The following is a 17,734-nucleotide window of genomic DNA, read 5'->3' on the forward strand; positions in this document are numbered from 1 at the left end:
TGTAACATGTAATAAAAATAATACTAGATTTTCATATTATTGCTTTTAATGATAATTTTCATTGGTTTTTATTCTTATTATTTGAAATAAAAAAATATAAATTTATATAAATTAAAATTATTTTAATTTTTTAAGCAAAACTCATTTTGATTAACTGAATTAAATTTTTAAATTGGAAAATTAAATAGAATTTATATTTTTATATTTAATTTCATTCAAGATTCAGTTGTCAGTAGATTGTTAAAGAAATTCCTTCTTTATGTTTTCATTAAAATGTACAAACTAAATCTCAAATACAACCAACAAGACTGACTAAATTATTAACTACAAAAAATTTTTGTTTGGTGTCAGAACTTGGTGAATTTATAGACACTTGGCAAATTCATCTATTTAATCCATAATCTTTACAGAGATGCGTTTCGGGCTTTCGCCCATCTTCAGTCTGTTGCGTAATATACATATAATGTATCTGGTGGGCATCTGTCTGCCATTTTCTGCACTACGCCTTCCCATTTACTTTCCCCTCCCTGCTAATTTGACTGCTTCCCCTGCATGTCTCACAACGTGTAACTTCTCCCTCCCAGAATGCTGCACACAGCCATGCCTACAACTGTATAAATATACTTCTTTTGTACCAATTTTTTTCTTTGTGTACTATTTTAACATCAGTTTTATCTATGCTGCAGTTATGAATTGTGCAATGTTCGTAAAAAACAGAGTTTATTCTATTATATTTTAAAACCGCGATGTGTTTTTTTAATCTTGTTTCCAATCTTCTTTTTGTTTCTCCAATGTATGCTTTTGGTGGTTCACATGTGCAAGGTATTTTGTAAATGACGTCAGTAGTGTTGTATTTATCTGGTTGTTTATTTACGCCAGGTTTAGTCTTCTGGATTCTTTTTGTAAGTTTCTATAAGTTGGTGCCAGTTTTATATTTATTTTATTGAAACTTTTATTTATCTTTTTAAGTAAAAATCCAATATAGATACATGGCTGGCGCTATTTACATTTAATTAAAATATAAATACGACTTTTACAAAAAAAAAACTTTGCCTGTTGTCCTCCTTTTTCACTGGTTTTACATTCTTTTGCGGAGGCAGTAGCCTACAAAGGAAGGTTGTCTCCAAAATTTGTGTGAATTGTTCAAGGACTGCTGATGGTGCGAACGGTGAAAAAGGAGGACAACATGCAAAGTTTTTTCTTTGTAAAAGTCGTATTTATATTTTTATTAAATGTAAATAGCGCCAGCCACGTATCTATATTGGATTTTTACTTAAAAAGATAAATAAAAGTTTCAATAAAATAAATATAAAACTGGCACCAACTTATAGAAACTTACAAAAAGAATCCAGAAGACTAAACCTGGCGTAAATAAACAACCAGATAAATACAACACTACTGACGTCATTTACAAAATACCTTGCACATGTGAACCACCAAAAGCATACATTGGAGAAACAAAAAGAAGATTGGAAACAAGATTAAAAAAACACATCGCGGTTTTAAAATATAATAGAATAAACTCTGTTTTTTACGAACATTGCACAACTCATAACTGCAGCATAGATAAAACTGATGTTAAAATAGTACACAGAGAAAAAAATTGGTACAAAAGAAAATTTAAAGAAAGCTACGATATTACTACAGACAAAAATAATATTAACAAGAACCTAAGCATAGAAATTCATAAAAGCTGGTTACAACTATTAAATAGAATACAGTATAGCATCGTTTATCCGAATCAATTAGGGACTGGGGTTGTTCAGATAACTGATTTTTTCGGATAACCGATTATGTACGAAAAAATATATTAACCTATCCGATGTTGAAATTTTTCTCCGTTGTGTGTCACTTTGTGTTGAATTTTTCTCCGTTGCATGTCGCTTTGTGTTGAATTTTCGTTGATTTTAAGCCTAACGAAAATTTTTATAATAATAATCGAGGCTATTGTATTGTTAAAAATTATTTCTTTATTTTGTACAAACAAAATAAATATGTTGAAAAATATAAAAACAAAAATATTATACTTTAGAAGTTAATCTAGTATCAAAAACGTTTGATTCAGCAAGACACATTCCGACTGGAAAGCTCTTGGTTAATCGACGTTTCGGTTAACTGGCTTTCAGATATATGATGCTCTACTGTATTTTACACAGTATATTTATATAGTTGTAGGCGTGGCTGTGTGTAGCATTCTGGGAGGGAGAAGTTACATGCTGTGAGACATGCAGGGGAAGCAATCAAATTAGCAGTGTGGAAAAAGTAAGTGGGAAGGCGTAGTGCGGAAGGTGCCAGACAGATGCCCACCAGATACAACATATGTATATTACGTAACAGACTGAAGAAGGGCAAAAGTCCAAAATGCATCTCTGTAAAGATTATAGATTAAATAGATGAATTTGCCAAGTGTCTATAAATTCACCAAGTCGTGACAGAAACAAAACAAGAAAAAGAAGACATGGTTTTGACAAAACATACAAAAAAGTTATTAGAAAACATTGATAATTTTACATTCATTATAAATGATCCTTCAATAACAGTGATTCAAGCATACAACTGAAGATAGCTGAATTTGAAATAATTAACATTATAATCATGTTCAATAAAAATGTGGGTAACTAGGGGTAAGGCTGAAGTCTTACCCATTTTACAGCAACAGTTTGTTAAAAACTGCTCACTTTGTCAGTGGATGGTGCATTTGCTTTCCTTGATCCCTTGACATTGGGATCAGCTTGTCAGGTCAAGTGGAGGAGGGGAAGAGGAATTGTCAGTAAGGCATATGCGATATACGAGTAATAGACACCATTAACGAGAAAAATCAAAAATTTAATGAATAACAAAATAACAAGGTTACAGAATTTTACAAAAATATAAAATTGAATACTACATCAGTTAAGCTATTCATGCACCTTTAAACAAGAGGGCATTCAATTATTATGCCTTTGTGTCCTTTCTATCTTAATTTAAATTTATTTTGTGTACTAGTACTTTTATATATTAACAGGACTTATTATACTGGAAAATATGGATGGAGATATTTAGTCTTACAGATCAAAAATAATGTTTTTTATTTAGTTCACAGGTGTAGGGTCATAGGTATTCCTGGGACAATGAGAAAATGGTGAAACCAGACATCAACTGTACTCTTTGATACGTGTAATGTTAGATCAAATATGTTTGTATGGGTGAATATTGACATTCTTGAAGGAGTGTTATGAACTTTTAGTGGTTATTGATGAGAAGGGTGATATTCAATCCCTTTATCCAGTGATGTTATTTTAAAGATCACGTTAAGAAATTAAGTTAAACTTTCTCAAAATTTAGGTAAAATATCTTATAAAATTTTGGATTTCACAAAAATAATATTAAATTTAGAATTTTTAGTAAAGTGGGTCATAAGATAATTTATATTGTTTTATTTTAAACTTAATATTTACCTCATTTTATCTCTCTTTTCAATAACATAACCTGTAATTGGTGATCCACCATCTGAATCAGGTGCTTTCCACTTCAGTTTAACAAAATCTTTATCATAATCATCAATTTCAGGAGTTCCAGGTTTTCCAGGTTGGTCTGTATTTATAAATTATATATTTAATAATTCAATTTTATTTATTGCTTTATTTATTTTCAATAGAAAATTACCAAATGGATTTTTAGCTAATATTGCTTTATCAGCTTCCAGTGGTTCTGATTCACCTTGACGATTAGCTGCTCTAACACGGAATTTGTAATTTTTACCAGGCTGTAGACCTTTTACCTGTTGCAATTTTAAAGTTAAATTATCAATATATACTTAATAATATAATGAAAGCATTTGTATTAATAAATGGAAATTTTTTGAAAAAGCTATTAATAGAGGCTTTAGAATTCTCTATCAATAAAGCAGCAAAAATTTGTTTAGTCATTTAGAACTAAATGTAATAATTTATTTTAAAAATGACTTATTTTTTTATATGCAACATTTAAAAATAATTTCTGAACTAATTGCTATATTTATGATATTAACAAGCTAGAAAAGAAAAAACAATTTGTTATTCATATAATGCCATAACTTATATTTTTAATGTTAATGATTATGGACATGAAATATGTTGTGAATGTACATTTTTTTGCGACCAAAGAAAATTATCCATTGTGTCATTGTATCTTCCGCACTGAAATATTTGCATGTTAGCAAACATATCAAATAACTGATTTCTGAATTGGTCAGTATATTACACACTATATAAAACTGATCTATGACATTTTTGAATTTGTTGAAATTTCTCATCTCTGAATGGGAATATATTCAGAGATAATATATTTTAAAATATACTGCATAGAAGGCTGAAAATAGTCCTTCATACATATATATTACTAGAACTTTGTATTAATTGACTATAATACTAGTAAGAGATTAGCAAATTTTTTTAATTTTTAAAATATAAAATATCACAAAGCCATCACACTTTTGTTGTTACAAAATTGAAAATTTTTGTTAATTTTTCCATTTTTCTTAAAAACTTGAATCCTTTTGACGCTAACAGAGTCATAGCAAACTTTTAGTATATCAACTCAAACAAGATAGGAGTTATGCACATACTACTATTCTTATAAATTACTGAAAATCATTCCATAGTCAGGATATATATTTTCTTTAACTTTTTCTTTATTTTCTATCTTTTTAAGTTAAATTATTGATGTTTTATTGTTTGTATTATTGCTGTACATAACTTCTGGGAATTTCAATAAAATTGTGCATAATATTCCTTATTTTTATACAAATTAAATAAATTAATGAATTTTTTAGTTAAATTGTACTAAATTTGCTTTCACATAAATCTTACTATAATAACACAATCAGGAACAAAAATTTTATTATAATAAAAAGACATTAATTCTATGTGAATGTTATCACCTATTATTTATTAAATATCTTTAATAAATAACAGATGATAATTAATTTATATTATATGTAAAATATAAATTATTGTTATTTTAAAAATTTGATAAGAAGTTTATTTATTTTGAAATTTTATTATAATTTTTTAGAGTTCAATTTTTTTTTGTGTTTTTTAAATATTCCATCAAAAATGTTTTTGTTTTTATTGTTTTAATGTTATTTATTTCTTCTTTCCTATTTCTAAAATACTAAAACAAAGCATTTTGAAGTTTACTATAGCTTATAGCTAATAATTATTCTGATGTCATCTTACATTTATAGTACATACTTACTTTCATTGTAGTCTCTGGACCAATTGTTTCTCCAGCTGGAACCCATATACCTGTCTTGGGATCCATTTTTTCTATTACATAATGATCAATTGGAATACCTCCATCATCACTAGGAGGATTCCAATTTAGAGTGCACCCTTCAGCATGAACATCATCTATTTTTAATGGACCATTTGGAGCAGTAGGTTTATCTAAAGAAAAATGAAACAAAATAATTTAAAAATTTTTATTCTTTAATATTAAAAGAAATTACCATTAAAAATTTAAAACAATTATTAGTAAGAAGATAGTTTCTTCATTTCTAAATTTCCTTCAAAAATAGACCAAAATTAAAATTTGTAACATTTCAATTTGAAAAAGTTACTAAATATCTTATGGTACTTATAATCAATTTAATTTTGTTATATTTGAAATATTTTTGATAATGTGTAGTTGATTATAAAATATTTTTAAAAATTACTATACATGGATTTTAAATGAATTCATTACTTCTAGTTAAATCTTATTTAATTTATAAACTTTATTTATAATAGTCTCATCTAATATTAATTTAACAATACATTCTTTTTCACATTTACATATTAAAATATAAAATAATAAACTTTAAATCATATAAATAAAAATAAAATACAAACTTAATCTAAATTATACCTAATACAACAACATCCACTTCAGCTTCATCTTTTCCATATTCATTAACTGCAGTTATTGTATAAGTGCCATTATGTTCTCGTTTTGCATTCCTCACAGTTAACTTTGTATTATATTCTTCTATTACTAGTTTTACAGTCTCACTTTGTGTAACTTTTCTGCCTTTTAAAGTCCAGGTAATGGTTGGTGGTGGCTCACCAATTACATTTACATCGAAATTGAATGACTGGCCAGCTCGAATTCGAACCTTGTGTAGATTTGTTCTATCAATTTTAGGAGCCACTGTATTTATAAATAATAATATAAGTATAAAATAATTTTTAAAAAGTTTTTATTACATTTTAATTTATAAAAATAAAATGTAAAACATACATCGCCTTGGTTTTGCAACTATAGGAAGTGTCGCTTCACTAGGCTCTCCAGGGCCAGCTTTATTGACAGCTTTAACTCTGAATTCATATGCCTGTCCTTGAATAAGATCAGGAACAGTTGCTTTCGTTTGATTACCTGGAACTTCAACAGCTTTTTCCCAATTGCCATATTTATCTTTCTTCTCAATGATGTAACTTGAGATTGGTGCACCACCATCACTTGCAGGTGGTGTCCATTTCAAATCAACATGATCTTTGTCCCAGTCAGTAGCTTCAGGTGTTCCTGGTTTACCAGGCTCATCTAAAAGTTTTAAAATTTAAATTTTGTAAGTAAACTTTACATTTGTAATTGAAAACAACAAAATATTAAATATCATTATAATTCATAAGGCTCAAAACAAAAAAAATTTAACTATTTTTAATGCAAAATATAGGAGTCTAAAATGACAGGAATAATTAGGTTCTTATACTATTTTTTTAACTCATAATTTTAATAAAGAATAAAACTATTCTATTAAACTCTGAAATCCTAAAAGCATTTATTATTATCATTTTAGTAATTATTACTTACCAAATGGATTCTTAGCAGTTATAGCTTTTTCTGTTTCAAGTGGTACTGATTCTCCTTCTTTATTCACAGCCATAACTCTGAATTTATAATCCTTGCCAGGAGTTAAGCCTGTTACTTCCATATCTTTATTTTAACATAATAAAAATTATTATTTTTTCATTTTAGTGAAATGATTTAAGTTGTCTTAATTATTATCATAAATTAATTTACTTGGCTCTTTTGATGTGCCAACTGGAATCCATGTTCCAGTTTCTGGATCCATCTTTTCCACTTTATAACATTCAATTGGAGTACCACCATCATCTTTTGGTTTCTTCCATTTTAGTTTGCAACCTTCTTTATGTACATCAGATACTTCTAATGGTCCCTGAGGTGCAGTGGGCTTATCTATTTATAAAGTAAATTTCAAAATAATATTTGTTTAATTTTAAAATATAAATTAAAAGGGGGAAAATAATGTATTTCAAATACCTAAAACTGTGACATTCACTGTTACAGAATCTTTTCCTGAGCTATTGGTTGCAGTAATTGTGTACTTTCCACTATCAATACGAGTTGTTTTGCGAATTGTTACTTTAGAATTATAATCAATATTTTCAATCTGAATATGGTCTGAAGCTCTTAAAGTAACATCATTTACAATCCACGTAACAGTTGGAGGTGGTTCACCAATAATATTAACATCAAATTTAATCGATTGTCCAGTATTAATAGTTAGATCTCTGAGACATTTTCTATCAATCTGAGGTGCCACTAAAATTTTAAAAAATTTGTATTTCAAATTATTCATAAAATATGTTTTAATTGAAAAATGATTACATTTATAACTACATACAATATCTTGGTTTTGCTATGATTGGTGCTGATGCTTCACTGGGTTCACTCTGTCCAGCTTTATTAACTGCAATCACTCGGAATTCATATTCTTTTCCTTCAGTCAAAAAGGGAGCTGTTCCTTTACAAGAGTCACCTGGAACTTCAGCAGCCTTTTCCCAACGTGTTGCTAATTTTTCTTTCTTTTCAATAATATAATGGGTTATGGGTGCACCTCCATCTCTGTCTGGTGGTTTCCATTTTAAGTCAACTCTATCCTTGTTCCAGTCAGTTGCTTCTGGTTTACCAGGAGCAGTTGGTGGATCTTTAAAATTAATTTATCATATTTATATTCAATAAAATGTAACTGAAACAATAAATTCAAAATTCCAACAAATAACAAAATAAAAATTTTACCATAAGGATCTTTAGCTAGAATTGGTGCCAAAGTTTCAAGTGGATCAGATTCTCCTTCCTTATTAACTGCTTTAACTCTGAATTTATATTGTTTTCCTGGTGTCAAACCTGTAACTTCCATTTCTGGAGAATAAACTTTTCCAACAGGTACCCAAGCACCTGTATCTGGATCTTGTTTTTCTACAAGATAACCTTCTAATGGTTCTCCACCATCATCTTTAGGCTTATTCCATTTCAACTTACAACCATTCTTGTTGATATCTGATACTTCTAATGGGCCTTCAGGCTTAGAAGGCTTTGCTATAATTGATAAAATTAAAATTTAAAATACCAATTTTTTAAAATTTAAAATATAAAAAGTTTTTATTTACCTAAAACAGTTACTTCTACATCTGCTTGGTCCTCTCCATAAGTATTTCTTGCTGTAATACGATATGTGCCGTTATCTGAACGCTCTGCTTTATCACAAGTTAATTTTGTATTATAAGGAACGTTTTGAATTGTTAATGTTAATCTTTCAACAACTGGTCTTTCCTTAATGGTCCAAGTAACTGAAGGAGGTGGCTCCCCAATGATTTTTACATCAAAGAAAAAGGATTGGCCATATTTTACTGTTACTGATCTTAAGTTACGTCTATCAATTCTTGGTGCCACTATAATAATAAAGAATTTTTTGGTATGTAAGTTATTTAAAAATAAAAAATAAACTACATATTTCGTTATGCATATATATAATTTTTGATTTACATTTTCTTGGTTTTGCTGTGACAGGCTTTGAAGGATCACTTTCTTCTCCTGGACCAGCAGCATTTATTGCTCTAACACGAAATTGATAAGTTTCTCCTTGAATTAAGTCATAAACACGTGCTTCACATTCTTTTCCATCAATCTGAGCAGCTTTTGTCCATACTGTGGTAGATTTTTCTTTTTTCTCAATAATATAACCTATTATTGGAGCACCTCCATCTTTAACTGGTGGCTGCCATTTCAAATCCACACGATCTTTATCCCAATCTTTAATTTCTGGAATACCAGGTTTTCCAGGGGCATCTAAAATAATTGTTATATTCGATTATAGTTTACTGTATAAGATAGTCTTTAATTATTTATTTAAATTCAATAATCTCTACATCAAGTATGAATTTATTAATTACAGCTTTACTTAAGATTTACTGTGCAAATATAAAATTTTTTGAAATTGTAAATTATATAAAACAGTATATACTGAGTTATGATATACAATATGATCATGAAATTGAAGATTCAATAACAAACTATATATTAATATATTCTATAACTAAAAAGTTTTTTCAGTTATGATTCCATTACGAAAAGTTCACTTTTATGCAAATTTATAAAATGTTCATAACAATAATATTACTTTTATTATGAATAGAAGAAAATTAAATTATACTTTTAATGGTAAAATTTTAATTCATCATTGATTATATTTTCATTTTAAAATTTTTATTTCTTACATATCAATATGAAATGGGGTTTATATTTTAGTACCAGAGAAATTTTTATGTCAATCAATTAATTCTTTCATAATTGTTCCTTTGAATGAGAGTTTTTATATAAAGTAGTTTTGAAATTAAAAGTGATTTTGCATATAATACATATTATTATATTATTGTCATTATACTATTGTTACATTCTAAAACTATCCTTTTTTTAATGGAATTTATATTCAAAATTATATTTATTGCTCTTGAATGTTCTGCAATCTATTTACAACTTCTTTGCTACAGATTTTTGCACTTAAATGTAATGCAGAATTATACTGTAAATGTAACAATGAGACTGAGCAATGTTAATAATTTTATAAAACTTGCTTTTAATGTCAATCTTAAGTTTCATTTTCTTTTCCACAGTTTAAAGTTATTATATGCTGTAAATAATTCATATTTCAATCCTTAATTATATTTGTTATGAAGATTTTACTGAACTGTATTTTTGTTATCTGAATGGTAATTACTAAATCTAATTAAATATATATTACAGCAAAAAACAACAAAAATCTAACTCCGTAATATGACCAATCTCAAATAACCTTTCTATTTGAACTGGTGTTCATAAAAAACAAAATCATCAAACTGACTAAGTGCTTTCCGACTTTTCTATCCATTCTTTGAGTCTCTATCACTCAAAAATGATATTTTCAAACTTCTATTTGAGCATAGCTTCTTTTTTTGGGACATATCTGCCAGAATGTAAATTTGAACACAATGTCTTCTAGAATAACATTCATTCAACTCAAACTATCTCTATATTCTTTGGTTCTTTTTTCTCTTTTATTCTTTTTTACCATCCATTTCCATACATTTGACAAAATGTCTACATGTTTGATATCAAAACTTCCTTAGTTAAATTTTGTTTGTAAATTTTTAATTTTTTGGCCATGCATATGTTCTCATCATCATCAACCAGTAACATTACTTTTGCCCTATCAAACTCTACCTTCAACTCTCTATTTCATGCTTCACTGCTAAGTTCCATGATCTCCACTCTCTCCTTATATCTTCATGATGCTCCATTGTCTGTTTTGCTAAATTTCTTCACATCACTCTAATGTAAAACTGTTTATGCTTCTTCCATCTACTAATGGTATCCTATACACCCCACTCTACTCTGTTATATATGTTTATCTTAGAGAGCTGATAGTTTGAGTTGAATGAATGGTTTCTAGAATGAAAAGACATTGTGTTTAAATTTAAATTCCGGCAGATGTTTTCCAAAATAGGAAGATGTGTTCCAAATAAGATTTGTTCAAATAGGAGTTTGAAAAGATCATTTTTGAGTGATAGAGACTCAGAAGATAAATAGGAAAGTCTGAAAGTACTTAATCAGTTTGATGATTTTGTTTTTTATGAACTTCAGTTCAAGCATAAAAGTATGAAATAACAAAAGTACAAATTTATTTTAAAACTCATTATGTTGTCATAATTATTTAAATCTCAAAATAGTAAGTTGAAATATGAATAAACTGGCATATTACAGTGTTCCCTTATCATATACTAAATTATATATGGCAGTACTATTGGATAAGTTATGCAAACTTAATATTTTATTGGAGACATTAATTTTGGCTTGAAGTAGTTAACTGATAGATCTGATGTGTAGTAGAATTCCTAACAAGATAATTTACAGATTTTTAGTGATTATTTGGTGTCCTATACACTAAATAGATCCTATTAGCACATCCCTTTGTATGAGCACATCGCTATGTATATATATATATAGATATATAGTGTCTCAATGAAAGTAGTATAATGGCCTTATTATATATTTCTGCCATAGGCTACTGTGTACTATAATCATGTCAGTTCTATCCTACTGGTAACCTACCACATAAAGTCGATTCCATTTAATTGGGCCACCGGTTAATTGGGGCAGCCGCTTTATTGGGCCAAATCTAAAAGAACAGAAATCAAACTAATAAATTAATACATAATTTAATCTCTTAATTGGGACAGTAGCAGAAAAGGAATTTAGCAATTTTTGATATAGACCTATTTTAGGGATCTTCTGAAAATATGTAGATACTATGTACACTAATGTTGTGTAGGCCTAACGATTGGCAGAGGCAGAGATTTTGTCTTTCACTTGGGCAATTTGGTTTTTCCGGAGGGGGATCAGCATAGCAGGATGTATCACATGGGGATCCCATCTGAGGTAGACCTGAATGGAGCTACTAACCTTGCTGTGGATTAATCCCTTTAAAAGCAAAGGGACAAAGATCCCCGGACAATTTTTTGAGGTCTCTCAACCAAGTTGGAAGATAGCTAGAGTTCCCTTGGAAGGTATTGTGTGTATGATTATGTCTAGATTTGGACAGCAGCCATCTGATTGTTGAGACTAGATCAGAGCTGGTGGATTCTACAAACACTCCTACCGAAGTGGCCCGTCTCCAAGTACAGGAAACTGTACTCAAAGGAAGACCGTTTAATTAGAACATGTTCTGACTAAAAAGGGAGAAAGAAAAAATCATTCGATCAGGAACGAATCGAATGGTCAACCCTTGTGTACGTCACTACTAATACTGTATTTGGCAACACTAGCATGATGCGAACTAGTTATCTATCGTCATGAGTCTGGAAAATTTATAGTACAAATATTTTCTGTATTTTGGTTTAATAAAGCATTAAAATAGGTACCTACTTATTTATTTACTTACATATTACATATTTTAGAATTTATTATTAGTTCGTTTAATTGGGCCAAAATAGATTAGTTCCAATGTGTCCCAATTAAGTGGAATCGACTATTTCGGGCCAGCTTATATGGTATAGATCTAAACCAGACTTTTGAGCTTTATGTTAAAATTTTACAATCGAAAAAAAAAAGTTTGTGTCTATTTCATTTGCTATAAATGTTATTAAAATTTATATACAGTAATTATATTCAAGAATTTCTAATTCTTTATATAATTATATTGGTATTCAACTGACATAAACAAAAATATTTAAATGATGCTCATTTGAATGAATCAGAAATTTTTAGGATATTAATATAGAAATATTAATAACGTACATTATTACTGAAGATTTTTATATTTATTTACTAATATTTAATGTAATATACATTTAATTATGCTTTATTTAAAGTGTGCTATAATAAAAACTGTTTTAATAATTTCATTTTAAAGGAAAATAAGGTTTTACTAAAATATACATGAAAGAGTAGACTTTTAACTGTTTACGAGCTTTTACTAAGTTTTTATATTTTTTAACCATGGGTATTTTTATATTTTAGCAATTTGGATAAATATTATAAAAAGAAATAATAAATATTACAATATTTGAATATATATATATATAGAAGAATAAAAGACATGCAATATTTGGTGAATCTACAAGTGATTATTAAAACTATTTATAAAACCAACAGATCAAATTAGTAAAAGTACAAAGTTGCACAAAAAAAAAAAAAAAAAACAACAACAAAGATTTCAATTGTGAGGTTAACCGAGGGTAGGAGATGGAGGATGATTCCTATCTTCTCTACCTCTTAACGGCACAAGACCTTGAGGTCCGACCTCGGTTGTCGAAAGGATGATTAAGGCTCGAGCGGTCAATGATTAGTTACGGATTTGGGATCGTAAGATCCCGTTTACGTCAGGAACTGACACCAATCTATCAAACTTCTCGCGGATAGATACGCGTTTTTCGGAAGCATAAGATGCCGATGATGAGGGTAATGGAGGAAGAAACGCACACTCTTCTAATATTAAACAAAAATACCCGTTTATTTTGTGATTAATAGGGAATACATCGATTAACATATTTGGAAGAATTTATATCATCGAATCGGATTATTAAACCGAGTCTCGAGTAATCGGAGAGAGAGAGTTTACAAAACATCGCGAGCAGGATAAATACCTTAGTGATCCGGAGATTTGTGATCCTGAGATTTGCACAAAGTCCAAGGAACGAGAGTTCGCTTGAAAATAAGAGTCAATGGACTGTAGATAGATGAAATGGACGGCTTCAACGGCGGGAGATGATAATCCACGGCACACACACACTTGACAGTTGTCGAAACTCTTTCTATCTCTCCCTCTCTCGTCATCTTCGTTCGTTTTTCCTTTTATTTCGGGATCTTGAGTTCGAGATTTTGTGAAGTACGTCAAGGGTAGAAGTCCCTTTTGACCAATGGTGAATTACATGATATAATTATTTTTCAACAGTTAACTCATCTTCTACAAGGAAGTATTACCGTGGGAACGATAGTTTATGATTAATTTTTACGAGAAAATTTGTCGGTGTTTTTCCGTTTTTTTGTTTCTGTGTTTGATTTAACCCTAACTGTCGAAAATCGGTTGGCAAATAAAATAAAAATTCGTTATTCTTATATTCGAACCTTCACATCACCGCGGACTTTCAAAAATCAAGCTTACTCTTGACGAGCAAGCTGGATTTTTATGAAACGGATGAGTTAACGAAGTTGTTCCGGCTCTCTCTCTCTCTTTTTATATATATTTGTACCGCGTTACAGTATTATTTCCCGTTGTGTCGGAAGTTATTGACACGTCGCGATTACGTTGTTAACAATTCGTTGTTAATTACTCTCTCTCTCTCTCTCTTTTTCTCTTGACTTTATTTAACTTATTTAATTTCTTTTTTTTTTATAACCGTTTTTGACATGTTTAGTGACGCGCTTAGCGTGATATTTGTTTGTAAGAAATTACGATTTAAAGCGGTAAAATATAGTTTATTATTATGCAAAATTTTCAAAATTAAACAAGGTTATTGGGTAAAGTTAAATTTATTGAGTTCATTATTGCGTTCCCTCTTCGGTTTCTTGGGATCCTCTTTTTGTGATTTTGGGAAGTTGGCCATTATTTCCTTCTTTAATTGGGCTGGCCTTTCGTTTAGGAATTCGACTTCGTTTAGGAAGTGGGAGGACCCAAGGTCGATCCTCTACTGGGCCTCGACTCCTCAAGGCGTAAGATGTAGTTGGTTGTTCCTCGATAGAGGGTGTAATCTCTGTTTCTTGTTCTTCCTCAGATTCGGATTCAGATGAAGACTCGAGTTGAGATTGTGCCATTTCTGCAAAGATAAATTCGTCCCATGGATCAATGGTGGAAGGGGGTTCTTCCGAAAGGGGAGGTTGTTGGATAGTCGTGGTAGTCGAAGGTTGGTTTACAAGTTCTTTCTGGTCGAATTCTTGTCGAGCAATAACATGTTTGAGACGATTGGCGTGCACTTGAATTTGTTTCTTTGTATCTATATTTTCGATGATAAAATTGACGGGACTCAATTCAGTTACAATTCGAAATGGTCCTGACCACCTAGGTGCTAATTTACGTTTTAATCCAATAGGTATGGTAACCTCGTCGAGAAATACTCGGTCGCCTACATGATATGTGGGTATTTTGTGAGTTTGTCGATGGTGTATTTGTCTTTCTTGAGCAGCTTGCTCGGCATGTTTCTGTGCTACCTGATGAGCTTCAGCCATTCGGCATCTAAGTTCTGATGCGTAGTTGTCGGTGACGTCATATTTCGTTCGAGTGGGGCTGGTTACAAGGTCAAAGGGATAGGTTGGATCTCTCCCATATAATAAAAAAAAAGGACTGTCGTTGGTAGATGCATGAATGGTTGTGTTATAGGCAAAAAGGGCATAGGGGATCCATTCATCCCAGTTTCGCTGATCCTTAGCGACGTAATGGGCGAGGATGTCGATTAAGGTTTTATTGAATCTTTCTACTACTCCATTGCATGCAGGGTGATATGCTGTAGTAAGAAGTCGTTTGATTTGTAACAATTCGCACACCTCTTTAAACATTTTAGATATCAAATTAGGTGCTCGATCAGTAAGTAGTTGAACGGGAGTTGAGTGTCTTAAGACGATATGAGTAACGAAAGCCTTGGCTATAGTCTGGCTTCGGGTATCTGCTAAAGGTATAGCTTCGGCATAACGGCTGAAATGGTCTATAAAGACGAGTATATATTTGTTCCCTTTGGTAGTAATAGGTAAAGGACCTATGATATCCATAGCAGTTCGTTCAAATAATCGTGTTAAAGGAGGAAATAATTGTAATTCCGCCTCTTGTCGCTTGTCCTTTCTTTTTTGTATAGCGCAACGTTGACAGCTTTGACAATAAATTTTGATATCTTGTTTCATAGTAGGCCAGTAAAACAATGACTGGAGTTTTTGTTGCATCTTCTGAGATCCTAAATGACCTCCTATAGGTGTATCGTGATGGATACGTAGAATGTAAGGGATCAGTATAGATGGGATAACTAATTGATTTACGAATCTTCCTTGTGGGGAAGGAAATTCATGATATAACACTCCTTCTTCGTCGAGGAAATAGCGTTGTATGTCTTTTGCGTCATCTCCGTCTTCTAGACGTTGAATAATAAGTTTCCATTTCTCCTCTCGTCTTTGGAATTCCCCGATTTGTGATTTTGAATAAATGGGGTCAACATCGTTGACTGTAGAAATATGTCGGACAGGGATTCTGCTTAACGCGTCTGCGTTTTTATGACAACTTCCTGCCTTATGTTTAATATCGAAATTAAATTCTTGTAAGAAAATGATCCATCGGGCTATTCGCGAGTTTGTTGAAGAGTCCTTGTTGCTAATTAACCATCTCAATGGTCGATGATCTGTAATTATTGTGAACTTTCTCCCATATAGGTATGGTTTGAAGTATTTTGTAGCCCAAACTACAGCTAAGCACTCTTTCTCAGTTGTGCTGTAATTCTTTTCGGGTTTTCGGAGTATCCTACTAATATAGGCTATAGGTTTTTCTCCATTTTCATCCTCCTGGGATAAAACTGCTCCTATCGCTTCGTTCGAAGCATCTGTCGAAAGTATAAATGGAGTCGCAAAATCAGGAGATTTTAAAAGCGGAGCTGAAGTGACTATTTCCTTTAGCCTTTCGAAACTACGTTCCTGTTCTTCTCCCCATTGAAACTTGGTATCCTTCTTCAGTAGATCAGTCAGTGGTTTTGCTATTTTAGCGTATGAATCGATATGTCGTCTATAATATCCCGTTAATCCTAGGAAAGACTTAATGTCGTGTACATTTGTTGGCCGGGGAAACTGTAAAACGCATTTGATTTTATCTGGATCTGGTCTGATCCCTTCCTCCGAGACGTCGTGTCCGAGGAATTTTATCTGTCGCTGAAGGAAGTGACATTTTTTTGGTTTTAGTTTTAGTCCTGCATCTGCGAGTCTTTGGAAAATCTGTTCTAGACGAATCAAGTGAGTTTGGAAGTCTGGACTGAAGGTCAGTATGTCATCCATATAGACCAGACAAATTTTTCCTTTCAGACCGTGTAGTATAAAATCGGCAGCCCGTTGCCAAGACGCGGGGGCTCCGGAAAGTCCCATTGCCATACGATTCCATTGGTAATGACCGTCCGGTGTTGAGAATGCGGATTTTTCCTTGTCTCGTAACCCCAACTGCCAGAAACCAGACAGGGTATCCATGGTAGAAAAGTATTTCGCTTGCCCGATTAGGCTAAGTGCTTCTTGCACGAGTGGTAAGGGATAAGGATCTGTCTTTGTTATTTTATTTAATTTCCTATAGTCTACAACGAGACGCCATGTTTGATCACGTTTTTTCACCAGGAGAGCGGGAGCAGACCAAGGTGATTTCGAATGTTCAATGATACCTTGGTCTAAAAGTCCGTCGATGATTTTATTCATTTGTTCCCGTTGAGCATAAGGGATTCGATAAGGTGGCTGATATATGGGTGTAGCGTCTCCGGTGCGTATTTCGTGTTCCACGATCGGGCAGTATCCCAAATCATAGTCGTTGACGGCAAATACATGTTTATATTTATATAATAAGTCTAATAAAGGTTTCTTTTTGTCCTTTCCTATGTTGGACCAATCGAATAACTGTCCAAATTCTTGCTTGTTTAGAATTGAGGTAGAGGGTTGGGCGTTAGTGATTGGGTTGATGTTCGGAGGTTCTGTTTCTTCTACTGCCTCATGGAAAGTTCCAATGCAGTCCCCTTTTGATAATTTTTTTGGTTGAGTAGATAAGTTCGCTATTCGAACTGGGACTTGACCGTCCCTTGTCGTTTTAACTACAGAATCGACTCCCACTACATCTTCTCGATTGTTTATTTCTGTTTCTATAATTCCTATTTCACCCTTCCGTTTTATTCCGGAGATCCTTGCTGTGACAAAAATCTCTGATCTGGGAGGAATATTACAATCTGTCAATAATAAT

General features: G+C 31.3%; 1 protein-coding gene across 1 annotated transcript in view; it reads right to left on the reverse strand.

Moving 5' to 3' along the window:
• LOC136973742 (twitchin-like) overlaps positions 1-17,734 on the reverse strand; it is a 245,808-nt gene that overhangs the window by 34,233 nt on the left and 193,841 nt on the right. The window contains 12 exon segments of the mRNA XM_067268488.1: positions 3,438-3,573; positions 3,646-3,760; positions 5,218-5,408; positions 5,869-6,150; positions 6,241-6,540; positions 6,811-6,933; positions 7,021-7,197; positions 7,282-7,563; positions 7,646-7,948; positions 8,041-8,340; positions 8,412-8,693; positions 8,788-9,090. Of these exon segments, the coding sequence (XP_067124589.1) occupies positions 3,438-3,573; positions 3,646-3,760; positions 5,218-5,408; positions 5,869-6,150; positions 6,241-6,540; positions 6,811-6,933; positions 7,021-7,197; positions 7,282-7,563; positions 7,646-7,948; positions 8,041-8,340; positions 8,412-8,693; positions 8,788-9,090 (2,794 nt within the window).

The sequence above is a fragment of the Centruroides vittatus genome, unplaced genomic scaffold, assembly GCF_030686945.1.
Source record: "Centruroides vittatus isolate TY-2023 unplaced genomic scaffold, ASM3068694v2 contig_329, whole genome shotgun sequence".
In the NCBI taxonomy this organism is placed as follows: domain Eukaryota; kingdom Metazoa; phylum Arthropoda; class Arachnida; order Scorpiones; family Buthidae; genus Centruroides; species Centruroides vittatus.